Source organism: Nothobranchius furzeri, chromosome 18, assembly GCF_043380555.1.
Source record: "Nothobranchius furzeri strain GRZ-AD chromosome 18, NfurGRZ-RIMD1, whole genome shotgun sequence".
Taxonomy (NCBI): domain Eukaryota; kingdom Metazoa; phylum Chordata; class Actinopteri; order Cyprinodontiformes; family Nothobranchiidae; genus Nothobranchius; species Nothobranchius furzeri.
The window spans coordinates 15671058-15698530 of record NC_091758.1 but is presented as its reverse complement, the minus strand read 5'-3'; the positions used below and the strand labels follow the sequence as shown (position 1 = coordinate 15698530).

General features: G+C 42.3%; 1 protein-coding gene across 1 annotated transcript; it reads left to right on the top strand.

Moving 5' to 3' along the window:
- Window positions 1-2548: 2548 nt before the first annotated feature.
- Window positions 2549-11096, top strand: LOC107372820 (thromboxane-A synthase). The gene is given in 14 exon segments (XM_070547234.1): window positions 2549-2728; window positions 3925-4074; window positions 4252-4345; window positions 4524-4576; window positions 4647-4743; window positions 4825-4941; window positions 6427-6515; window positions 6592-6740; window positions 6828-6958; window positions 7033-7393; window positions 7968-8055; window positions 8593-8688; window positions 8779-8866; window positions 9323-11096. Coding segments are annotated over 10 exon segments (1212 nt in total). The 5' UTR covers window positions 2549-2728; window positions 3925-3958; the 3' UTR covers window positions 7973-8055; window positions 8593-8688; window positions 8779-8866; window positions 9323-11096.
- Window positions 11097-27473: the final 16377 nt, after the last annotated feature.

Here is a 27473-nt window from a genome sequence, read left to right as displayed (position 1 = left end):
TGGTTTGCACACGTTTATTTGGCATTTAACCAAATGGCAAAACAATACCACATATTGGAGGCAAATAAAAGGGATGCACACAGTTAAGTGGTTATTTGCCATCGAAGATCCAGAACCCTGCTCCGTCCCCGACCTCGCCTTTTTGGATTACCCTGTTTGCACCGCTGCATCTCTGACCTTCTGGCTCCGATCCTGCTCCGTCCCCGACTTCGCCTTTTGGATTTCCCTATCCCTTACCCTCCTGGTAACGACCTCCTGTCTCCTGACCTAGCCTTTGCCTCTCCCCTTTTAATAAACATTCTTAAACGTGTCATTCTGTGTTGGGTGTTTTTTACGGATCCGCCAGTTAACTCATGCCAAGTTTACAGTAAATAAATAATACTGTAATAGTACATACAGTAAATGTTAGTTACTGTGTTCTGTTTTACTGCTACAACACTAATTATTTTTACAATAACTTGTCATTTGCTGCCGGTTAATTACTGTGAATTTCACAGTTTATGCTTGTCCTTTTTAACCAATTAAACAAACTAATCTACCCCTTTAACACAAGTCTGTACAATTTAAGCAAAAACAGAAAAGAAGAGAAATATACACCATTTAGTCAAAAAAGTTCACAATACTCTTACATTTACAAGACAACTTATAAACTCTTGTAACAGTCAAAAATTATCTTCAAAACCACAAGTTCTTCCATTTACACTGACATTATTCCACAGTTTAACCCCCACCGCAGATATACATTTCCTTTTAACTTCTTTTTTTGCCAAAGGAACAACAAATTAATATCTCTAAAATCATAGTTTCTAAACAAGAAAAAAAAACTTGTATACTTTGCAGAAGTAACTTTAATTTAGATTTATACATAATTTGCATTATTTTACAGTAAACTAAATTATTACATTTCATAACATGTGGTTTTAAAAACAGCAGATGTGTATGTGCCAAATAATCAGCCTAATTAATAATACGTATTGGACGTTTTTGTAGGAGAAATATTGCACTAACTAACGTTTGATTAGTCAGTCCACAGAAACTTCTTTAGAGCGCTCAGGACCTCAAAAGTGTGCTTCTACTAAATTCTGAGCAAAGGGTCTGAATACTTACAACCATGTGACATTTCATTTTTTCTTTTTAAATAAATCTGCAGAAATGTCTCAACATCTGTTTTTCTGTCAATATGGGGTGCTGTGTGTATGTTAATCAGGGAAATAATGAACATAAATGACTTTAGGAAATGTCTGCAAAATAAAGTAGGAATTAGGAAACATTAATGACGGTCTGAATACTTACTGTACCCACTGTAAAAGTGTAGTTCTAGCTTGCAATCACTAGAGGATGCCAAAGACCAATTAAACAAAATGAGAAAAGCGCGTGTTTTCCTAATAATAATAATAATCAAACTTATATTTCGCTTTATTAGGACTCTCAAAGACGCTTGCGTGAACTCTCACATTCACACACTGCTAGTGATGGTGAGCTACTTTGTAGCCACGGCCGTCCTGGAACGGTCTGACAGAGGCCAGGCTGCCATTTGGCGCCGTAGGCCCCTCTGACCACCACCAATGCAGGCAAGTTGGGTGAAGTGTCTTGCCCAAGGACACAACAGCGGAATGCCTCTGGTGGGAGCTGGAATCGAACCCATGGCCCTCCGATCATGAGGCAACCCGCTCTACCACCTGAGCGACTGCTGCCCCAGTCCTAATCACATTACCAAGTCATTGTTGAGATTTTGATAACATGGTAAAATCTAAATGAAGTGTTTTTAAAAATAAAATGTTTTTTGTTTTAGTTTAGCCTGATGCATGTTTTAGTTTAGACTCCTGTGTTTTATGGTAAGAGTTTAGAGTTTCACCTACAGTTTAGGAGTGTGGAACAGCCTCAGGCATTGAGTAAAACCCACAATAGATCAAGTAAGATCTATTGTACTTTGCACCACTCACTCTCTCGCACTTTTTAAATCAAAACTCAAAACCCACCTCTTCACACAGGCGTTTACCACATAGTTTTAATTCATTGTTTTAATTTGTAGCATCCTAGTGTTTTTACACATTTCTGTACTGTTTATCTTGTTTTATTATTTTTCACCATTGTTGTAAATTGTCCTTGGGTGTCCTGAAAGGCGCTGTTAAATAAAATGTATTATTATTATTTGTTATGATTTATTATTATTATTATTATTATTATTAAGTAAAGCACCTTAAAATAACATATTGTTTTTTCTGTGTATAAAAAACTTTCTGAGCTATAAAAAGTATTTCATATAATGATGTGTGCCAAAAACCCACGTGCTGTAAAAGGATAAATGTTTTGAAAAATGTAATAACAGTGGCATTTTGTTTTTATGTCAGAGGCCATCTATCTGAACTGTAAAGCACACAGGCACGTACAATAGAAAAAAATATATAGATTTTTTTTTATAAATAATTCATAATACATAGATTAACTGCCTACTAGTTAAGAGAGGTTTAAATCACGTCTGCCATGTCATTACGCTTCTGGCCACATGGTGGCAGCATTGAACACAAATAGATTATGACCAAAGGAGCAGAAGAAGAAGAAACCAGTTTCATAATATTTACTTTGGACGCAGTTTCGTTAGGGGCTGCACTTTTTTTATTATGGACTTGCTTCATTTGGTTCGTTAAACTTGACCTTTGAAATATAAATGGAGCACAGTTGATATAGAAAAAACAGCCGTATCAGGGGCGGAGAGGCTGCATTCCAGGTATGCATAAGTAAATGGTAGCAGCTGCTAGCTACAAATAGTTTTTACACAAACTATGATAGATAAATCTTTCATAAAATTTAAATCCTGCTTGTTTTATATTGAATAAAACGCGTTTTCTTCCCATAATATGTGGTATTTGGGCTAAGTGAACAATGACGCTGGAGAGTTCCAGTAAAATCACCCTGAGGCCGTTAGGAACAAACACAAAAGGATTAAAAAAACTGCTCAGAGAAACAACTAAACGTATTTTTCTGGTTAAAATGACACAAACAGGTCAAGATGGGACATTACTGAAATGTGTTTTTGTTACAAATGTAATCTTTTAAGTGCTTATTCTATTTTTATGGGCTAAATTAGTAGGGATGAGAATCTCCGAGCAACTCACGATTTGATTAGATTCCGATTCTTGGGGTACCGATTCGATTCAGAATCGATTCTCGATTAAATCGATTCACAATCAATATTAACAAAGAGTGTCAGTTCCAGGATTAACTACTTTGTTGTGCAAGTTAGTTAATGCTATGGGAATTTTTATTTTATTTTACTTTAAACTGGTCATGTAAAAAAAAGCTAATTTACAAGGTAAACTAAAGTGATTCTAAAACTGTAAACAGAAACAATCTTTTGACCAAAAGGCAACATTTATTTTTGCTTACCTTGTAAAATATAACAAATCTTTAGTTACCTAACAGTAGCTTTGAAAGTAATACAGTCAAATACTTTTTAAGTATGTGTGGAAACAAGTTTAACATTTGAGTTCTCAACCTGTTTAAAAAAAGTGCCTTAGATTTCTTACAAAGGAAAATGTTTTCTCTCATTTATCAATAACTTCAAATAAACACGAGTAATCCTGAGTACTCACTTATCAACTTAGAAAATAAAATTTCTGAGTATGGAAAAAAAATACATTCTAGTCCCCACTTATGAGCAGATTCAAAAATAAATCATCCCAATTTATGGGACCGCAAAAGTAAATGGAATACTAACTCTCCTAAAGACCAAATAAACATACAGAAGTGCATCTGAAACCTGTAACATGCCAAGCATTTGAGTTCCTGGAATTGATTCTGAATCTTTATAAATAAGAATCCCGATTCAGACTTGTCGATTTTTTTCAGCACCTCAATAAATTAGCTTGTTAAACACAAATATTTGCTTACACATTAATAAGCATTACTGTTTGTTGTCCACAGGGATCTCCTAACTTTGATCCTAAAGAACTGAGGCATGTTTTCCACCATGGAGGAAACTGCAGGTGGCTTTCTGAGCCTGTTCAACGTGGAATTCAGTAGAACTTCTGTGACACTCACCTTGCTTCTTGTTTTCCTTTGCCTTTTTTACTGGTAAGCTATTGCCAAGACTTTTGTGTTAAAACTCTGTGATTTATAATAGCTAAACACAAGCGTCCTGGCAAAGACAGACAGCAGCTCCAAACAAAAAGGAGAAATACACTTTAATATTTGTTCTCTTCCACTTTTTAGGTATAATCCTCCAATATTCTTTTGCTTTTTTGTCTGCAGGTATTCAGTCTATCCCTTCTCGGTCCTCTCTCGTCATGGAATCAAACATCCAAAGCCAGTGCCGTTTTTTGGCAACATTTTCATGTTTCGTGAGGTAATATCCCCTCAAAGGAAGGAAAGAAAATGTATAGCTATCATTATGTTATCTATTTTTTCTTATTGCCAGATGCAGATTTGATACTGTCATGATCTTTTTACTGTAACCTTATTTTGTCTGTTCTGATCATTTTTAGATTTGTGTCTCTAAAATGCATTTTGTCCGTCCTTTTCAGGGTTTTTTCAAACCTCTCACTGATATCATAAACACACACGGCAGAGTTTGTGGGTAAGAGAAAAATACGTTTTACACCAGTTTCTAATAGAAGAGTCACTTCTGACACAGATGAACTTCTCAGGTATTATTTGGGCCGGAGACCCGTGGTGGTGATAGCAGATCCCGATATGCTCAGACAAGTGATGGTTAAAGACTTCAGCAACTTCACCAACAGAATTGTGAGCGCATCAGCCGATTACTGCTGCTGTTCATGCATCTAAAACAAGCTTCAGTTTAATTTCTCCTGGTGTTCTGTGCAGAAATTTCGCTTTGCCACCAAGCCCACGACAGATTCTCTGCACATGTTGAGGAATGAACAGTGGAAAAGAGTTCGGAGCATCCTGACTCCATCCTTTAGTGCTGCAAAGATGAAAGAAGTGAGACTCCGCTCAGGTTAAGAAAGGACAAAGATCCTAGTTCAGTTGATTACATTTCATTTAGTTCATAATTTTTACTGAACTCAAGAATCACAACTATTACTTTTTATATTTATATCCTAAAATATGCACTACATTTTAGCTGTAAAGGTTTTACCGATCCTTTTGTTGTGCATGATCTGGTTCTAAAGTTGTGTAACAGAATGAAATGACTGTTTCCCCCTCTCCTCTGCACAGGACTAGTCTGCATGAGATATGGCCTCAAGGTCTCATGCATTTGCTTCTAACCTGCTTCTTTTCAGCTCAACAGAAGAATGAACTCTTTTCTTTTAATTAATCAAAGAACTCTATTTTAATAAAGCTAATCAAGTAAAGTGTTAGTCAATAAATAAGATGTGACCGATCTGTTAAATCAAAATATTAATTACTTTATTATAATCCTATAGAATATAAAAGTAATATGACTTTAAATGTTTCCACTAGGACTGATCTCACGTAGCGTTAAAAGACATGATGCATTGTTTTACTGATCCAATCAGAATCTGACAGATCTGACGGAGGCGTGGTTTTGGTGGTGCTTGGTAAATCTGTGTTTTTCTTTCGACCATAAACCAAAACATCCGAAGTGTAAAACTGCCCACGTCATCTCAAACGCCAGTTCAAAGCGTTCTAGAGAAGTTGTCGCAGTGGCCAATCCGTAACTTTCCTCTTCAACCGAAAGAACCAATGACAAGCTGGATAAATCTGTTGCATTTTACCAACCACGCAACGGTTCCTTTCAGAATAAAAGCTGAACCATCACGACCCAGGTTTGGGTCTCACCAGACCCCAACAAAATTGTCGTGACCCAGAAGTATCTCACAGACTGGACTGGTCGGCAACCGCTGCTTTTCCTACCGGCTTCAGTTCCAGAAAAGGTCGAGCTGGACCTCGACATTCCTGATCTAACGGGGACTTCTGCTCTGGGTATGTAGGCCGACAAAATGGCGTTGAATGTGTTTATGAATCTCCAAAGCTTAACGCGAAGACATCACCTTCAGTTCCCATCAGAACTAATCGCTTCTTCGAATTTGCTGGTTCTGAGCAACATTACACCTCACCCCATTCACCGTCTCATCCACCTTAGTTACACCATACATTTAGTGTTTAAAGTTAGTCTAGTTTTAATTTGTTAGTAATAAAATTCCTAACTTTTAAACTCGACTCTCTCTCTTCTGTTGTCTGAGTGAATACGAAGCTGTCATCTAATCATCCGGTTTAAAATAACCTCACAGATCCATAAGGTGGATTTCATATTTGCTCTGGAATCCTACATCTTATGGCTTATTAAATAACATGTAATTTAAATCATTACAGTTGCTTTTTGTGATCATTTTTGTGTACGTACTTCAGATGCGTACATTTGATCAGTGGCTCATTTAAAAAGGATTAGTTTATTGTTGTATCCTCCGATAGCTCGGGATAAATTTAGTGTTTCTCCCGCAGATGGCTCCCCTCATCAACACAGCTGCTGATGCACTGATGAACAACCTGAATGTCCACGCCGAGTCAGGAGAGGCCTTCGACATCCATAGGTAACGTCAGAGTCGACATAGGTAATAAATAAATTAACTTTTCAGTATCTTTTATTGGGATTTGACGTTTTTTCAGGTGTTTTGGCTGCTTCACTATGGACGTTATTGCCAGTGTTGCTTTTGGCAACTAGGTGGATTCACAGAACAACCCAGACGACCCGTTTGTCCGCCACGCCCAGCAGTTTTTTTCCTTCTCCTTCTTCAGACCTCTCATGTTATTTTTAAGTATGTCATTTATTTGTGTGTGTATGTGTGTGTAAATTTGTATCTGACCTTTTCGGAAGTACAACATCTTTGTTTGCGTCTGTGCAGTTGCTTTTCCTGCCATCTTCTCCCCTCTTGCAAGATTCCTCCCAAATAAAAGGCGAGACCAAATGAACGGTTTCTTTATCAACATCATTCAGAGGATCATAAAGCAAAGAGAGGAGCAGCCTCCTCATCAGGTAAGTGTCATTAAATGATCTTAATAAAATATCTTCCATTTATATGCTGGTAATTCTACTTGAATATTTTACAGAGGCGTCGAGATTTCCTTCAGCTGATGTTAGACGCTCGAACAGGCCAGGATATTGCCTCCTTGGAGCACTTCAACACAGAAAAACAGACTGATGAGAACGATCACAGGAGTCAGCAGACACAACCATCAGCCTCGGAGCTGGAAAACAGCCATCCTCGCCCAGAGGAGTCACCCACAAAGCGGCCACAGAAAAAGATGATAACTGAGGAGGAGATTGTGGGTCAGGCCTTCGTCTTCCTCTTGGCAGGTTATGAAACCAGCAGCAACACGTTAGCCTTCACCTGCTACCTGCTGGCCCTCCATCCTGAATGTCAGCGCAAAGTCCAAGAGGAGGTGGATGAGTTCTTCACAAGACATGCGAGTTTGTTTTGCTTGAATCTCATCTTTCTTTGTAGTTTTGTGTCAATTTGTTGGTTTAAAGGAGACATAACATGAAAAACCCACTTTTTTATCCATTAACACAGTGTGTTTCACATTTTAAGTGTCTAAGTGAGCAAAAAGGCTTATATTATTCACTGGAGTTGCTATTTAGATATTTAATAATTAAGTTTTGGGCATATTTGTCCACCCGTTCAGTTTTTCACATTATCTATTACATCAGTAATTTATTTCATCAGGATAACTACCAAATATGGTAATGGCCCTCGGCTAAACACAGAGCCAATCCGCCATTTTTTCTTCTCGCTAAGATTTTTTGTAGTCCTATTGGAAAAATGCAGAATGTCTGGTTATTTTAGCCACACACAGCTCAAAACTGTTGCTCGTTTTAAGGAAAGGGTGGTGTGGCAGTATTTAAACCCAGGAGCTGATGACACTACTGCTAAAAAAACACAGAAGAAAAAGTAGTGTGTTTGTGTGTGTGTGTGTGTGTGTGTGTGTGTGTGTGTGTGTGTGTGCGCGCGCGCGTGCGTGTGGTTCGTTCGTTCTGTCTCCAGGCTAGTGGCTAAGTACTGAGGGCTTCATCTATCTAAAAGGAGTCATTTTTATCTGAATGTGACAGCACCGGGACACAGCAGCAGAGCGGTAAGCTTCATATCACTCTAAAATGTCGACAAACTTTCATTTAGATTTACGGGCATTAGCAGCACTAAAGCGTTAGCATCCGGCTTGCTATCGCTAGCACAGTATGCTAGTAAAGTTAGCACCCAGATTAATGTGGATTTGGCTGATTTTCGTGGAATAAAACGTGATTTCTGATCAACGCCTTCTTTTACACCAGATGATAACCTCCCACTGATTGTAACAGCAGAGAGCCTGTGTGTTATTCTACATGAGTGTGATGTAATCTTAGCATCCAGTAAATAAAGTCCCATATCAGCTAAAATGCAGCGTGACAAAGTCATTAAAGTGCGTCAACACAGTGGATTTAATAGAGTTTTAAAGAACGATCTCTGAGTGAAGTGAGGTTAGTTTTTTGTCTCACTGCAGATATAAAAACTAACTCTGCATCAGTCAGACGCAGCAAAGCTCACCGTCTGTATGAGCGTGAGCGTCGGAAAGCTGATAAAATCGGCTGTAAAATAATTAAAACAAAAGTAAAAATGCTCCTTTGCTTTTTAGAGTCCACATCCAGAAGGCTGGAGCCGTGTTTCACTGACAGGCTGTCAGACTAAAGCCCTGATGAGCTCAGCTGGGACAAACTGGTCTGATGTTTAGGTACGTGAAGATCTGCTTCTCCAAGTCCTTGAGATGCTAGTAAAAAATAATTTAGCCAGCTTGCTAATGTTACTTTTCTTCTCCTCTAAGGAACACAGAACGTTCAGATGTTGGCGCTTCACGTGACCTACTGAGGAAGGAGACTCACCAGTAAAGAGACGGTCTGGACCAGACCAAAGTGAGTGATGACACACCTCAGCCACCCTCATCATTAAGAACACCTCACCCCCTGAATCACTCCGTCTGATGACAGCAGAGTGATTTATTTGATGTTTTACTTGTTTAGTCTGTTTAGAAATTATTGAATTACATTTTTTTCTGTAATCGACCATCTGATCTGGATGTGTGCAGAATAACTTTCCCCAAATTCAGCAGCAGCTGGCCTACAAAAACAGCTGCAGCATGTAGTAAGTCTGTCTGCGCTGCTCTCTAATGAGCTTCCTTTCATAAGGAATCATTTGTATAATTTTAGTGTCACTATTTTATTACATTTGTAAGAATATGAAGTCACTGCAGCAAAGTGAACTTGTGAACAAACACAAACGGGACTATAAACATGAAAGCTAAAGAAACAACTTTCCTAAAGCTGCTTGTAAACAAAATATGTCATTAAAGTTATCGTCTATCATTGCAGAATATGGCGATGACATCATGGAACTGGTCTTTGGAAAAGTTTTCCCTGAACCAACTCCGTTTCTAGATGAGGTAGAGAAGATCTGCATCTCACCAACCCTCTGGTCTCAGAGAAAACGGAGGTCTCCCACTGTTATCCAGGACCAGTTTGAAGCCCACATACTGCCCCTCCCTCATCATCAGGAAACATCAATCCGTATCCTGAGGACAACAGAAGACGGCAGGAGGACAGGAACTCTGAGACCTAGATACCACCAGCACCGAGACACAAAGCACCTGTGTGCACAACGCCTGTTTAACTACTAAAGCCTGTTTATTATATTGTTCTACTTATTTGCTGTGAGGTTAATACGTAGAAAATTTGTATATTAATGTAAACAATTTAAAAAAATCACTGATTGTATGTTTTCTTTTAGATGTAATGGTCCAAACTCAGCCTTGTAGACATTTATTGCATCCTGTAGGTAAATACACAGAACAGGCTCAGGTCCAGGATGACCCAGCATGCTCTTCTTCCATTCTGGCTGTTAGGGATTTTATCAATAACTCAATGCCTACTGATGTTTTCACCTAACGGTATTTATTTAGAATGCAGGTAAGATTTAACTATATTGTTTTTGGACTAATTCACAAATTTAACTGAAAGTTTCTGTTATTCCATCTGTTACGGCCGCATGAAGAGTGAGGGTTGAGTTAGAGAAGCTCCCCCATAGGCAGTCAGTGGGATGCCCTGGTTGTGTAAATGGAGGATACTGTTAAGTTTTAATGTATCTTGGTTTTTAAGAAAAAAGATGGTGGTGTCTTACTTTAGGTATGGTTTTGATTCTTTGTCTCACCCCCCCCTTTTTTCTTTTAAGGGTGGGGATGTTACGGCCGCCGCCGTTTTGAAGACCAGTGGTGTGCTGCGCGCCGTTCCCTGTGCAGCAGCGCAGCACCACGGACAGCTACGCCTTGGGATGCTGTCCTTCATTCAGGACCATGGACAGCGCCGGAGCGGCAGTCACGGCCAGCTGGGACTTTTCATCTCATCAACTGGCTCTTTAAAAGCGGCCAGCTGGAGCTCATCAGGGGAGAGAAATGTTTGTGGTTGCAGAGGCAACGTGTGTTCTCTCCCCGTTGGTGGTTTCCTGGGTTTTGTGGTGTAAACCAGCTTGTCTTTGTGACTTTAGAGCATTTTGAGTGTTTGGGACATTATTTTGAGTTAACTGGTAAATTTTGGGTTTTGGTGTGTCTGCTAGACCACCTTGTGGGTAAATTACCAGGTGGGGTTTTCCCCTTTTGAAGTCTCAGTTTCCTGAGCTATTTAAGTTGTTTTGGCAACTTTAGTTAATTTAGTATTTGGTTTTGTCTTTCAGACAAACCTTATTTAATTGAAGGGTGGGATTTTTCCCCTTTTGAGTTTCATTCCCTTTTTAAATAAAGGAGATTAATTTTAGGAGTGGTTGGTCCTCCCGTCATTTTCAGTTAATTAAGGTTAACTTAGTCAAGTCCTAGGTAAGGGTTTTTTTGGCCCTTCTTTTGGTTCCTTTTTTTTTGTAATAAAACCTTTGAAAATACAAGGACACTTTGAGTTTGGTTTTGCTTGGTCAAGCCTTTTTCTCCCCAACGAGGGTCACTTTTCGTTATACTGGTCCATCTTATGTTTATTCCCCTCACCTTCCTAGCTGAGCCCACAGAGGGGTGTAACACCATCCATCACATTCATAATAATAATTATGTTGCTGCTAATTGAATTTATTTGTTTTGTTTCTTTTCTGGCTCTGAAATGCTAAGATTTCACCCAAATTGCCTCGACAATATCTTAGTGGCGGCTTTAATAAGTGCTTCTCTTTCTCTCCAGCATTAACTATGCTCTGAATTATTAATAATATTTTTCTAAGGACTTTAACAACACTTTCTGTTAAAAATTATGTACTCAGATGACCTAGGTGTGTTGTAAAGCACTTTTTGGAGCATAGGTGGCGCCAGTCAGTATCATAGGAAAAGCAAACTTGGATATTTTTTGCAAGTGAATTAATTACTATGAACCATTCCAATCAAATGAATGTTTATCCAAGGAAAGACCTTTTAAATTATCTTTTAAAGATTTTATTTGCATGTTTGGTTTATTGAATTTTTTTTTATATCGAGTTTGCTAAAAATGCAAAAGAATTAGGAGATAATGTACATAGAAATTATTCTTCTCTTCAGCTATTCATTGTTAGCAAAACAAAACCAGCACACTTTGAGGTTATTTTACTGATTAAGACGACGACAAAACAAAATATCTATTTGCTATAATAGAGTAGTTTGATTTCATATTAAGTTTAGAGAAAATGTAAAAATCCCTCATGGTGGGTAACATGGGTTTTATTTATAAATGACATGAATGATTAAGAAAACAGACCCATGCTTTTCCACAAGCGTGACACCAGATGTGGACATTACTCGGGTCTCTTCTCAGCGCTTCCTCGAGACATTAATGACCACTCGCACTTTATTAAAATATTATCTCTTTTTTTTTTTTGCAAAAGAAAGTTTTTTCCCTGTACTTGGGATCAGTAGAAGTTGATTGGGAATGTTTTAGCCATGAAAGTGATCTGCTGATAATAAGCTCAAATGTTTATGTTAAATAAAAACGCCCAACAGCAGGAATCAGTGATGATGGAAATAGGAAATATGTGAAAATAAATAAATGATGTGACCCTTGGATTGGAGGCGTCAAATTGGAGGTTAAATGCCAGAAAATTGGACAATCTTTGGAAAAGGAGCAATCTGATAACAAAATCCTTCGGTCCAAAAACACTGAACTGTCACTTCTGAATTAGCGGCAGAGTGCAGAAATTCAGTCCCTTAAAGAAGCACTTTCTGCACAAGTGGAGGCTACCAAAATTATGGAGGACAAATATCGTAAGTCTGAAGATCGGACTTTGAGGTTACACTGCAAACTAGTTCAAGAAAAGTGGGAAAGACAAGACGAGACTCAAAATTTGAACCAAGAAAAAGAGAATTTACTGGCTTCTTGTAAGAGCTTAGAGGAAAATCTTCACATTAAAACTGAAAGTGAGTCCAGGCTGCAGAATGAGCTAAACGCAGCTATGAGACACCTCAACAAGTTGCTACTGGAAGCAGAGGATTTCCATAAAGGAGAGGCTGAAACGTGTTCCACGCTGCAAGACGCACAGGACCACAATAAGCAGAGGAACGATGTGCAGGACTCTACAAACACAGGGTCTAAACAGCCCAACAGAAAGGCTGTCAAACGGCAGATGGTAATGGAAAATCAGAAAGCGAACAGCATTGTCCTGACTAACGAAAGGAGCCTGAAGTTTGACCCACAGGAAGCACAGGGTCCTACCTCAGGGGAGGTCAGGCTGGAATCCCAGCTCCTTGAATCAGAGCTGACACACCAGCCTTATCTTCTACATTTTCAGAAAGATTTTAGTGAAATCAGCGAAGGTTTAGCTGATACATTAGCTCCATTAGACGACTTCAATAACAGCAAACCACAAATTGATGCAAGTTCTGCCACAACATCAAACTCTCCAACCAGGAAGCGTAAGAGATCAGACTGTCAATCTGTATCTGATTCTTCTGCCTCTCAGATCCATGGAGAAAATTCCTTAAATATTACAAAGGACTTTGAGGAACCTCCAGCTAAACATTCAAAAACAGACTCAGAGGAAACAGAAACAACAAAATGGTTTCTGCATCCTATAACCTTCGAATAAAGTTACGTGCTTCTCCGGTGTCTGTGAGGGCGGGCGGAGGGGTGGGTAGCATTCCTCCGACGTCCATCACAGCGGTGGGTGGAGGTCTACGCTTTGCAGACTTCTGGGGTGGGGGGGTGGTTACTGGAAGACAAGATGAACGGCTCTCTACAGGGACTCGTCTTTCATCATTCACTTAAAACCCGTTAAAAATATTAGATTCGTTCGCGAACGACACATCACTAGTGATGACCCCAAGATCAGGATAATAAATAGAAAACAGAGCAGAAACACCAGCCTTATCTTTTACATATTCAGGAAGATTTTAGTGAAATCAGCTAAAGTAAAGCTAGAATATTAGCTCTATTAGACGTCTAGAACAACAGCAAACCACAATTTGATCAAAGTTCTGCCACAGCATCGAGCTCTCCAACCAGGAAGCGTAAGAGATCCGAAAACTCTCAATCTGTATATAAAGTAACATGTTTCTCCTGTGTCTGTGAGGGCGGGCGGAGGGGTGGGTAGCATTCTAGCATCTATATAAATAAACTTTTACTTACTTACTTACATTCCTCCGATGTCCGTCACAGCGGTGGGTGGAGGTCTAACCCAAGATCAGGATAAAGAAAGAAAGAAAGAAAGCAAGAAAGAAAGAAAGAAAGAAAGAAGCAATGTTTTTTGGCAGCTACGTCACCGTAGTAAATCGAAACACTTAGGAGATTTACTAGAAGAGACATTTTTGTATGATATATAGGCTGCATGATGCAGACTTGAGCAACCTTATTCAGCTGTATGTCCCAGCCAGGGCGCTAAGATCTGCTAGCTACACGCAGATCTAGACTCAAAGCCAAGGGTGCTAGAGCTTTCTCTGATGTGGCTTCTACCCTGTGGGACAGCTTGCTTACGTGGCTGCAGGTTTCTCTTACAGCTCTTATTTTATACATTTTAACCTACGATTTATCGTTGATGTGTTTATGATGTTGTGCTACATATTCTGTTTCAGTTTCCTGTGGTTTAAATTTGTTATCATGCCTCGTTGGCTTTTAAGTTTCTACTTTATGTCTCTACTATAATAGCTGTGCAGTACTTTGGGGTAACGGTGTTGCCTTTTAAACGTGCAATATAAATAAATATTGACTTGACTAGTATGCTTAGTACATAACTCTAAGGAGGTAAATTTTATATTATTGTATTTCTACAGGAACTAAGTTATACTTGACTATTATATGGTATATATCAAACCTGGGCATTTTACGGCCCGCGGGCCACATACGGCCCTTTGGTTGACTTTGACCGGCCCGCGTAAGGTTAATTGGAAATTACAAAATAAATGTATTTTCTCATTTTACCTCATGCATGGACTAAGGCTGCATTGCTTTTATTTTGAAGTTGTTTTTTACGTGCACAATGACGCAATACGTGCCCGCGGTTGACATGGTGATTTTAGCCCCCAGAAATGTCTGCTCATGCAAAAAAAAAAAAAAAGAAAGACGCCGAATGCAGGATTTTCAACAAAAATTGGACTGCTAAGTATTTTTTTTACTGAAGTCGGAGGTAAAGCCGTGTGTTTGGTTTGCGGGGAGGAGATTGCCGTGTTTAAGGACTACAATTTGAGTCGGCATTACGACAAGAAACACTCGGAAGTTGTCTGATGCTGAGAGGGCACAGACATCCGAAGCTTTGCTAGCAAAGTTGCAAAAGCAGCAAGGCTTTTTTACTAAGCTTCACACATCCAGGGATGCAGCAACGAGGACCAGCTTTGTGATATGCCACAAAATAGCTAAAAACAGCAAGCCGTTTTCGGAGGGAGAGTTTGTCATAGAGTGCATGGTGGACTCTGCCGCACTAATATGCCCTGAAAAAAGGTGCATTTGAGCAAATCCCGCTGTCCAGGCGAACCGTGACCAGGAGGATCGAGGACATCGCGGGGAACCTGGAGCTTCAGCTGCAACGTGAAGTGGCAAGTTTTGACTTTTTCTCATTGGCCTTAGACAAGAGCTGTGATGTCCGCGACACAGCCCAGCTGCTCGTATTTGTCCAGGGGATAGCGGACTTCAAGCTCACAGAGGAGCTGGCAGCAATGCGGTCGATGAGAGGGACATTGACAGGGAGTGATCTTTTTACAGAGGTAAATGCGTGCATGGACACTCTGGGATTGAAATGGGAGAGACTGTCAGGTGTCACAACAGACGGTTGTCCAAATCTTACAGGGAAAAATGTCGGACTTTAGAAACGCATGCAAGATCAAGTGACAGAAATCGATACAGATCAAAAATGAGAGTTTTTGCATTGTATTATACACCAACATGTGTTGTGCAAGTCAGTGCTAAAAATCAACCATGTTGCTGATGTTGTTACTAAAATAATTAACTTCATCAGGGCGCGGGCAATGAATCACAGACAGTTTGTCTCTCTTTTGGAGGACTCCACACAGCTGTCAGATGGATCAGCCTGGGGAAAGTGCTGAAGAGGGTTTGGGACTTGAAAGCAGAGATTCGAGAGTTTTGCGAGAGGAAAGGCAAAGACATTCCAGAGCTCTCAGATGAGGATTGGATGGCAGATTTTGCATTTGCTGTTGATGTGACTGCACTGATGAACGAACTGAACACCAAACTGCAAGGCAAGGGCCTTTTTGTTCATGAAATGCACAGCCTTGTGAAGGCCTTCATGAGAAAGCTGCAGTTTCTTTCAAGTCAACTAGAGAGTAACACTCTCACTCACATGCAAACCCTGAACGAAGTCACACCATCAGCTGATCACCTCAGCAGGTACTCATCCATGTTAGGAGCATTACATGGTGAGTTTTCAAGGCGTTTTGAAGATCTCAGAACAATCGAGGATGAAATGCACATGATTTCCTCTCCCTTTACCTGCAGTGTGGATAATGCACCAAGTGATGCGCAGCTGGAACTCATTGACCTGCAGTCTGATGCAGTACTGGCAGAGCACTTTAAGTCAGGATCTCTGCTGGATTTCTACTCTTCTCTTAAGGAGGAGAACTTTCGAAACCTGAGGAGACATGCTCAGAAGATGTTGGTTCTCTTCGGCTCCACCTACATTTGTGAACAAGCATTTTCAATGATGAAGTTTACAAAATCCAGGTATAGATCCTCTCTCACTGATGATCATTTGTCAGCGGTGCTTCGCATCTCCACCTCAGACATTCAACCTGACAGTGGCGGCTGGCCAGTAGAGGGCGATAGGGCGCCGCCCTCCCAGTTTTCCCCAGTGTTTTTAATTTTTATTTAAAATAAATAAATAAATAAAATGAACAATAATCACATATTCTAAGTTAATTGTGTGTTTTGTAACAAAAACAAATCATATCTATAAATATCTATATTGGTGAGAAGCTCTCTGCCGAGCGGTGGAGGCGACAGAAAGGCTGTAGGCTGTGTTTCAATCGCCCAAACAGCACGGAAGCAGCCGGCCAATTGCTGACAAGAAAATCAAACGGTAGGAATGGGAATGTATCCAATCAGCGTCGACGTCGATTCAGAAGCATGATGGGCGATAGAGCTACCGCCAAAGGCTTTCGTTGGTGTTCGGTAGAAGTCGGCAGAGTCTCGACTACAGCACGTTTTTGGTCATGACGCAGATGTAATAGAGCTCCGGACCCCACGTGACTCTCAGTTAGTAGACGCCATATTGGCAGGTAAAATAATCTAAACAAACACGGATGTAAACATGAACGTGAACGGGATCGGCTTGGATTTTACTTCGTCGGAGTTTACTTCACTGTTTAAAACCGAAGAAATTGTTTTATATAGTCAGAAATTAAATAGACTAAACATCTCCGACCCTTACCGTGACCCTGGGATACTTTTTTAAAACGCCAGAAGTTGTCCGAGCGGACTTCTTACCGGACCTGGCCGGGGAACCCCTTGGGATTTACCCGGAGGAGTTGGCTCAGGTGGCTGGGGAGAGGGAAGTCTGGGCTTCTCAACGCTACATGCCCCCGCAACCCGACTCCGGATACGCGGATGAAAATGGATGGACAAATAACAGATTTACACGTAAGTAGTTTAAATAGAGTGCTGTGCTGTTTAAATGTATTAACTGAACGCCAGGAGAAATCACTAGTTTGATTTTTTTTCCGTGAATAAAATAAATATGTCGGGCAGGAGCGTCTCAGGATCTGTCTGAGATCTGTCTTGGTGAGACAGATAATAGCAATCCAAAGTGCTTTTTATGTGTGATCTGACAATTGATCAACCATTGCTTAAAAATTAAATACAGCTTAGCCGGTTAATAGCTGTGATCATAAAACATGTAAACGGGAGCACGCAGAACTCACGAGGCAACGTTTTACGTGACGTTTACTTGTTGCTATGAGTAATAAGACAGACAAAGCCACGCCAAAATAAGTTTAGGAAGCCCACTAAGAATCGTAATAAAAGCATTTAAAATAAATACCATACACAGTTGAGGAAACGTTGGTTTAAGTACCTGATATGAAGTGGTCGCTGCATAAGAGAAAACCTTTACTCTCGGGATCCCACAGCTTCATTTCAGCCCGGTCACTAGCGCGTTTGATTACAATGATCCAACGTTTGCGGCGCTCCGGATCTTGGGGAATCCTGTAGATGGCTCATTCCTTATGCCGTCCGCGTCTGTTCTGCATCCTGGGGCACAACAGGAATCTACCATATTTCCCGTTTGATTGAGTTTTCTGACAATAACAAATAGTCCAGCTGCAGGCTTCTGCCTGCCAATGTGGCGCCGTTCCGATTTGAACTGTTGCTTGCCAGGAGATGTGACGTCAACTCCCAGAGCTCTATTGAGGAGCTGCAGTGCGCGTACACTGACCACAGTGGCCTGCTCACTTCACTGGACTCAACTGTGTCTACGCTGAAAGCCGAGGTTAAACTGCTGACCGATAAATGCGAGGACCTGGAGGACAGAGCAAGGAGGAATAACATATGGCTGGTGGGAGTCCCGTAGGGAGCTGTGGATGTGCACCCGACCAAATTTATTGCCTGGCTGCTGAAGGACTCCCTCGGCCTGGCTAAATTGCCCCTGCTCGATCGTGCACACTTCGATCCAAGCCCGTGGATGGAAAATCATCCAGAACCTTTGTGATTAGAGTACACTTTTTCCATGTGAGGAATGACATTCTACGACGGGCCAGCGAGGCTCCACTCCTCCACCTATGTAAAAGACTGTTTCTTTTTCCTGACTACACTTCCTCTGTGGCAAAGAAACGCGTGGAATTCTCTGATGTTAAACGTCTGCTAAACTCGTGTCCTGGAGATAAGTTCGGTTTGATGTTTCCCGCAATTGTGAGGATCACTCTTCCTACTGTAATGGTCTAAATCAACCTATTAAACGCAGTAAAGGTCTTCACCATCTTCAAACTTTAGGAGCCCATATTGTTTTCCTCCAGGAAAGCCACTTAAAATCTCCTGGCCACACCAGATTAAAGTGGAGGTGGGTCAGTTAAGTTCTTATTCTGGTTTTAAAGGTAACTATAGGGAGGTTGCAATTTTGATTCACAAATCAGTTCCCTTTGTGAGTTCTAATGTAATATCTGATCCTAATGTAAGGTTTGTGTTTGTAATGGAACAACTATACAGTAACTCTGTTGGCTAATGTTTACGGTCCAAATTGGGATGACATATTTTTCCGTCAGTTGTTTACCAAATTGCCTGACAAGTCCACACATCGACTTATAATGGGAGGTGACATCAACTGGTGGCTTAGTTCAGTGTGACACCGCTCTTCCACTAGACCAGGTGTGTTTTCAAAGTCCTCTAAATCTATCTTATCCTTCATGGATGAGTTCTCAGTCACTGATCCATGGCGTTTTCTTATTTTGTCTGTAAAATGTATTCTTTTATTCCCTCACATTCATCACTCCTGTTCCCACACTGATTATTTTCTCCTGGACAAACGCTATTAGGTCTTGTTCCTATGACACTATTCTAATATCAGATCATGCTCCGACCACACTGTAGTTATGTATACATGAGTGTGAACGTACTTTCCTCCCTTGGTGTCCCTGGGGCACACTGACAGACGCGAGGCTGCCGAGCACTGGCGCCACCGGTCCCTCTGACCACCACCAGCAGGCAATGTGGGTTAAGTGTCTTGCCCAAGGACACAGCGACAGTGACAGACTGAGCGGGGCTTGAACCTGCAACCTTTCGATTACGGGGCAAGCACTTAACTCCTGTGCCACTGTCGCCCCACAAACACAGGAAAAAATATTACAAGAGTTGAGTGTGCGAATTTCCCAGCTTGATAGTTTTTATGCCTCCTCCCCATCCCCCATATATATAAGGATCGGCTTTCTCTTCAAGTTGAGTTTGATACATTTTCGACTAGAGAGGTTGAGGAGCTCCTGTTTAAAGCTAAGTACTGTTAATATGAATCTTGAGACCAAGGCGACTAAACTTTTGGCCCATCGGCTTCGACAGGCATCCTCCTCTAAAGATTCCGCAAATTTATACTCCTTTTGGTGTTACAGCAGATCCTAAAATAATTAATGATCAGTTTAAACATTTCTATTCTGGTATATACTTCTGTGATTGACTCTAATCTCTCAGCTTTGCATAGTTTTTTTTTTTTTTACTCCTTGGAGCTGGTTAAGGTAGATTCTGATACTGCTGGACAGTTAGCGGGCCCAATCACTGGACGAACTTAAACGGGCATTATTTTATATGTAATTGGGGAAATGTCCAGGGGTCTCATTTATAAAACATTGCATAGAATACTTATAAAAACCGTACTTAAGCCCAGCAAAAAAAAGTACTTACGCCAAGTAGGTTTGTGACCTATAAAACATAGAGTTGCACAGCTTCACACAGTCTCTGCTTTATAAATCACAAACTACCTAGAAATGTTCTCAGGTGTTTCTGGATCACATTCCGCCCTCAACACGCCCACTTTCTACCATAAATGGTCAATGCAAAGTGCTTTGTCGATCTCATGCATACACATAAGCCAGCTCATTGCAGCATTCCCCCATTAATGATGGTAACCGCAGATCAAGGAAGCGCTATTTCACCAAAGCAAAAATTGAGGTACTTGTGGGTGAGGCGGAAAGATGAAAGGAAGTGTTCTGTGTGTGCACAAAGTGGTACAAGTGATAATGCTGCTGGATTTCATAACTGTATTCTTCTCCGCAGCAGCACTGCAGGTGCTCTCCATGTCCAAAATGTGCATAAGTCAGGTCCTTAGTCAATTTAAAGTTGCGCACATGCTTTCTTTTATAAATCCCAAAGGTTGCGTGGAAAGTTGCTCACGCAGTTTTCCGACCCCGTTTTGTGTGTAAGCAAGCTTTATAAATGAAGCCCCAGGCCTGGACGGTTTCCCAACAGAGTTTTACAAGACCTTCTTTGAAAAATTTGCTCCCATATTGATAGAAATGCTTACTGAATCTCTTACCTCTTCTAAATTACCTCAGACTTTAAATCAGGCCTCCATTTCATTACTTTAAAAAACGAATAAGGATCCTCTGTCTTGTTCAAGTTATTGTCCAATTAGTCCTCTATCTGTAGATGTAAAACTTTTGTCCAAATTATTAACTCTGCGATTGGAATCAGTTTTGCCCACAATAATTTCCCTTGATCGGACAGCCTTTGTCCAGAACAGACATGGGTTCTTAAATAGGAGACGTCTTCTCAACGTTGTTTTCAATCCCTCAACATGCACTGGGTTCGAGGCTGTAATCTCACTAGATGCGGAGAAGGCCTTTGATAGAGTGGAGAGGAACTAACTTTTTTATGCTTTGGAGAAATTTGGTTTTGGCCAGAAGTTCATTTCTTGGGTTGAGCTGCTTTATTTACCTCCCATGGGTTTGGTCAGAACTAATGACACTCAGGCAGATTTTTCCCCTTGCACCGCTCCACTCGGGGCTATCCTCTTTTATTTGTCATTGCCATTGAACCCTTAGCCATTGCGCTTCATTCAGAGCCATGTATAACTGAAATCATCAGATATAGGCATGAACAGAGAGTCTCCCTCTATGCTGATGACCCATTGCTTTATGTGTTCAATCTTTCTGTCTCAGTTCCAGTTTTCCTTGACATTCTTAGCTTGTCTGGTCAGATTTCAGGCTACAAACTAAATTTGGACAAAAGTGAGCTGTTTCCCATAAATCAAGGGGCCCAAAGGGCTGCTTTAGTTTTCCCATTCAAAATGGTTCCATCTGGTTTTAGGTACCTGGGTATTCAGATTAGAGACAGATTTGAAGATTTGTTTCATTATAATTATGCTCATTTGTTAGATCAGATGAAGAACAACGGTGGTCATTATTACCACTTTCCAGAGGTGGGAAGTAACAAATTACAAATACTTTGTTACTGTACTTAAGTAGTTTTTTTTAAGTAGCTGTACTTTACTTGAGTTTTTATTTTTTCTGACGACTTTTTACTTTTACTTCCTACATTTGAGCACAAATATCTGTACTTTCTACTCCTTAAATTTTCAAAATGGCCTCATCACTTTGACACTGTGGCGTCATGAATGTCCTGTTTTTGACCTAAAGGTCATGATCTGCTGCGTCTGCTCCTGCAGAGACATAAAGTCTCTTCAGAGGGGGACCAGGCAGGGATGCCCACTCTCCCCCTCACTATTTGCTATCTTTATTGAACCACTAGCAGCAGCAATTAGGCAAACAACAGATATTAAAGGGATAAAGTGTACGAAAATAGAACATAAGATCAGTCTTTATGCAGATGATATTTTACTCTTTCTCCAGAATTCTCAATCCTCTCTCTCCCAAGCAATAGAACTGATAAACTCTTTTTCAAGAGTTTCAGATTACTCTATAAACTGGTTAAAATCCACAGTTCTACCAATTAATTTCTCATTTGTCAATTTGCTTAATACACAATTGGAGTCAGGGAATATCACATACCTGGGAATTAATATCTCTCCCAAGTTAGCAGATCTAACCAAACTAAACTACATCCCACTTTTAAGGAAAGTGGAAGATGATCTTGCAAAATGGAAATCCTTACCAATATCACTCATGGGGAGAGTTGCTACAGTTAAAATGATGGTCTTACCCAGAATAAATTACTTATTCTCGATGATCTCAAACAAACCTCCAGCTGACTGGTTTAAATCTCTGGACTCCTCAATTACTAAATTCCTTTGGCAGGATAAACCTCCACGAATTAGCTTAAAAACGCTTCAGAAGACCAAAGACAGAGGAGGACTGGATTTACCCAACTTTTATTATTATTTCTTAGCCAACAGGCTGCAATATATACCAAGATGGTTGCAAGATAACCCATTAGATGAGTCCTGGTTAGATATAGAACAGACACTTTGCAATATGATAGAGCTGTCAGACTTACCATTTATTAGCTCAAGCATAAGAAAACATGAAAGCTTCAAAAGTATTAGTATCAGCACTTCTCTGACAGCATGGTGGGAGTATCTTAAAATGACAGAGTCTTCACTAGTACCATGCAGACGCACACCTATCTGGAACAATCCTGACATTTTGCAAAACAACAAAATGATGAACCTTCCGGACGGGAAAAATAAAGGAATCTATACCTGGAACACATATATGAAGGATTGGACTTCATCCCATTTAATCAAATAGTCTCCCAATTTGGAATGGATAAGAATAGCTTTTTAGAATATCACCAAATTAAATCTGTAGTCAAACAAAAATTTAAGCTCAATAAAATAGAATTACAAACACCACCAAGGGTATTAGACTTTTATAATCTCAAACCCCCCAAACTACTGTCTAAAGTATATAAGACACTGTCCAAAATAGATGATAAAATTGCAATCCCTATTGAAAAAATGGGAGGTGGATCTATCAGTTAGCTTTGACCAGGGCTTCTGGTCCCAAACTTGTTTAAAAACTTTTAAAATGATCGGACACCCCAATTTACAATTAATTCAGTACAAAATTCTACACAGAGTACACTATACAGGTCATCGGATGTTCAAGATGGGGTTTGTGTCGTCTGACACCTGTACACACTGCACAAACAACATTCCTGACAAGTACATACATGCACTGTGGTCCTGCCCAGGAATTTTGGGGTAGAGTATGTGAGGATCTGTCAAAATGTCTGAAATGTCATATCCCAACTTCCCCCTCTCTTTGTTTACTGGGGAAGCTGGACGATGTCCCGATTGCAACATCTTTGGTTCATGTGGTTCTGACTGCCATATGCATCGCTAAGAAAACTATCCTCTTGAATTGGAAAAATAGAGAAAGTCTCTGCATTAACCAGTATAGAAATATTTTGTTAGATCATATTGCACTTGATATAGCCTCTGCTTCCACTTCAGATGAATCTCTCTGGGCTCCTTTGATCGGTTCCATCACATAGCGAGGGTGGGGGGCCGTTGATGTTGTCCTGCGGGATGGTGTGGGTGGGGAGGTGTGGGGTCTGAGTTTGGAGTATCCGGATGTTCCCTGGAGGTGGGTTCACTGGGGGTGTCTGGGACTGGGGGGCCGTTGCCCCCCTCTGGAGGTGCTTGGGTTGCCTCGAGGGGTGGACTACTGGCGGTTGTGAGTGGGGCCCCTTGGGGATCTTGGGGGCGGCCATGGGTCACTGCCTGGGGGCTGCAATGCCCCTGGGCGGGTCTGGGTGGGGGCCTGGGGGCTCGGGGTTTGGGGTGGCCGGCCCCGTGTGGGGATCTGGGCGGGGCCTTGGGGGTCGGGTCCTGACATGTATGCTGCCGGGAAGAAGGCAGGGACACGCAGCAGTGCCTGGCCCGGGTTCGGGGGCCTCAGGTAGACCTTGGCTCCTCTGCCGTTCCATCACAGGGGAGGGAGAGGTCCAAGAGGGGGAGGACCCAACCTTACCTGGATGTCCCATGTCTTATATATTCTGGAAGTTGTGCAAATGCAGGGGTGGGCATAGATATTCTGCTGGGATGGGGCTGGGTTGGTGCCCTCGGACTCCGTGAGGCTCTGTAATGCTGCTGCTTTGGGCCCTGGCAGGATGGGCTGGGGTCTCCATGCCCTGGGTGGCAGTTTGACAACAGAGGTGCCTATTTGGGCCAGTAGGGGAGCTGGCTCCCTGGAGGGCTAAACCCAACCAGCCATTCCTCCCCATCCCCGCATATTTCTCTCCTCCTGCTCCCTCACATCATCACACAAACATACACATAGGACCTTGGGGGGTGGGCAAGTCAGGGAGTGCGGGTATGGACCCCATTTCCGCATTCCTGTGGCAACCTGCCCCCCAATTTTATTTGCACCTTATACACTTCCACTGACGACATTCCACACAAACATACACTTAGGGCCTTGGGAGTGAGCACATTCAACGGCATTTGGCAGGGGGATATTTCAGCCTCCTCCCGGGTGCCGGTTGCCCACTTCCAATTTTAAACCGCACTTAGACACTGATGGCTGAGGGTGTAAGTGGGGTGGTGCGGTGGCATCAGCTGGCATATGCCGGATGATGCCCGCACTGCCCACTTACCACAGCCATGGAATACACCTCATGATCACACAACACTATATTGGAGCAGGCGGAGGGAGACAAGGGGTCTTAGCCACCTCTGTAGTTGCTAGGCTTCCTGGGGCTGGAGGCTAGGAGGGAGATCTGGCCATCTGGTTGGGGTCTGGGGTGGTGGGTTGCTGTGCTCAGCGTTGGGCGGGGGAGCCTGCTCATCAGCACCCCAGCAGAAAGGGTCAAACTCTGGTTACCGGTGATGGTTGTACGCAATGTGCAGCAGTACTGGGACCAGAGTGAATAGGGTGTGTATGGGGAGCATGAGTGGGTGTCCGGCGTGCATTTTTGTTAGTCTTGGGTTGTATGTGCAATTGTGAGCATGAAGGAGGGAGCGTGTGACTGTGTTTGTGTATGACTGTATATGTCAGGTGGGGCCTTTGGGTCCTCCCCTCTCCTGGAACTTCTCTTGATGATATAGATCTTTGTCCCCCCCCCCCCCCCCTTGCCACACCTGGTGTGGGGGCTTGTGCCTTGGTCTGCCTGAGTGTTCGTGGCAACCGGGTCCGGGGGTTTAAGATTTTGGCATCTGCCTGATAGATCCCGGTGGCTGCCTGGTGGGGTCTGGGTCCCTGGGCTCTGCTGGGTCCCCGGCGGGGGTGGTCGCCCCTGGGTCCCGGGTCGCTGGGTCCCGGGCTCGGCCGGCTAGGGGGTGGGAGGCTGCGGGCGGGCCTGTGGGCTTGCCGCTGATATCTCCAGGGACTCTGCCGGCTGCTGGTTGTGGCCCCCCGTGGCGATCCTCTGTGCCTCTCGAGGGGGGCGCAGTCTCCTTGGGGTTCCTGCGTTCTGGGGCAGCGCCTGGATCTCTGGGACTTGGAGCTCCCCCCGTCTCTTGCGCATCTTTGGGGGGTGGATCTGTGGTCCCTCACACTCTCTGTTAGACGCTCCTATAGAGAAACCTTAAATAAACAAGCGCGTGTACACACACAGGTGCTCACATGGTGCTCTCAAAAGTATGGGCTTGGGCACGTTAAACACAGGTCTTAAGACTACGGTGGGCACTTAATGCATTGTGATTTATTATCGTGATTCTTCAGTTAAGCAATGTTGATTATATATATATATATATTTTTTTTTCTCATCAAGTTGACGCAGTGATAGGTAGATCTTGTTGTATTGTTGTTGTGTCCTTTTTTTGTGTCCTTTTAGTTTTTTTTTTTGTCTTTTTCTGCAGGTCTAGAAGCAGACTCTTGTTCATTATTGTTTATTTTTGTGAAACCCCCCCCCCCCCCCACCACCACCACCTTTTCTTTTCCTTTCTCTTTCACCTCTGTCTCTGTGTCTGGTCGGAATTACAAGCATTCAACAACAATAACAATAAAGTTTTAAGTATCAGGCGTGACATTAAAAGCAAATGCTTTGATGCTCCACCTGAGAATAAATATGTAAGGCTTGTCACCAGCATTCAGACATCAATTCTGCTTGCTTCACAGCCAGACAGGACACGGTTAAAAAACTCATGTTAAGAAGAAGAAAATATCATTTCTATAGCGCCTCTCAAGATAAAAATCACGAGGCGCTTAAGCATATTTCTGCGCACACGAAGACACATATACCCCCAAATTCCACTACCTCCGCTCCGCTCCGACACGAACGCCGGAACAAAATCGGTCCCGTTGTAGTCAATCAGAGCTATTCCACTACTGCGGCCGTGCTCCGGCAGTGCGGCGCCGTGCGCCGCCCTCTGTACCGGCGTCCGGCAAAAATAGAATCAATCCTATTTTCGCCGGACGCCGGAGCACCTCCGCACCGCAGTAAATGGACAGAAATCACAACGGCCCAACAGGAAAAGGAGCAAGCACAAATTCCGTATTTCACAATAAATCGATAACCAAAAGGCGTTTTTTGTTTCATATGCACAGATTTAACAACTTTTAACCACTATCAATGGCGGCTGAAGTTTAAATGCACAAAATTAAGCCATAAATACAGTTTCCACTATCAAAGTAGTCACACTTTGTTGATCCAAACACTGCTGATCTCTCAACACACATGATGGGCAGATTAAACAGTTCATTTCGATGCTTCTCCCACACAACGGGTGTTTGGATCTAACTTCCGCGTTTATTGCTCGGACTGTATCGCAAGATCTCGAAAATCCCGCGCATGCTTGTTTGCCCCCCTCAGGTCTCCGCACATACCCCCAAATTCCACTACCTCCGCTCCGCTCCGGTCCGCCCCCGCCTTCCGCAGCCGCTCGCTTCCTAACTCAATTTTTACTGGTACCCGCTCTACAATGGCTCCGCTCCGGTGCGGAGACCTGAGGTGGGCAAACAAGCATGCGCGGGATTTTCGAGATCTTGCGATACAGTCCGAGCAATAAACGCGGAAGTTAGATCCAAACACCCGTTGTGTGGGAGAAGCATCGGCATGAACTGTTTAATCTGTCCATCATTTGTGTTGAGAGATCAGCAGTGTTTGGATCAACAAAGTGTGACTACTTTGATAGTAGAAACTGTGTTTATGGCTTACTTTTGTGCATTTAAACTTCAGCCACCATTGATAGTTGTTAAAAGTTGTTAAACCTGTGCATATGAAACAAAAAACGCCTTTTGTTTATCGATTTACTGTGGAAAACGGAAATTGTGTTTGCTCCTTTTCCTGTTGGACGGTTGTGATTTCTGTCCATTTGCTCCGGCGTCCGGCGAAAATAGGATCGATTCTATTTTTGCCGGACGCCGGAACAGAGGGCGGCGCATGGCGCCGCACTGCCGGAGCACGGCCGCAGTAGTGGAATTGCTCTGATTGACTACAACGGGACCGATTTTGCTCCGGCGTTCGTGTTGGAGCGGAGCGGAGGTAGTGGAATTTGGGGGTTAGAGACCTGGATGATGAAGCTCAATGGTTAAAGGAATCACTGAAGTGGTGTGAAGCGCTCCGTCGCGCATCTAGGCGGTACTGTAGGAGGCGAGCTGCCGTGGTTCGCCCTATGCTACAGCAGCGGGCTATCTGGGTGCGCACAGCGTCCCCCGGTCCCCTCCTCCTCCCCCTCCCCCTTGTCCGGAACTCTACCTCACCG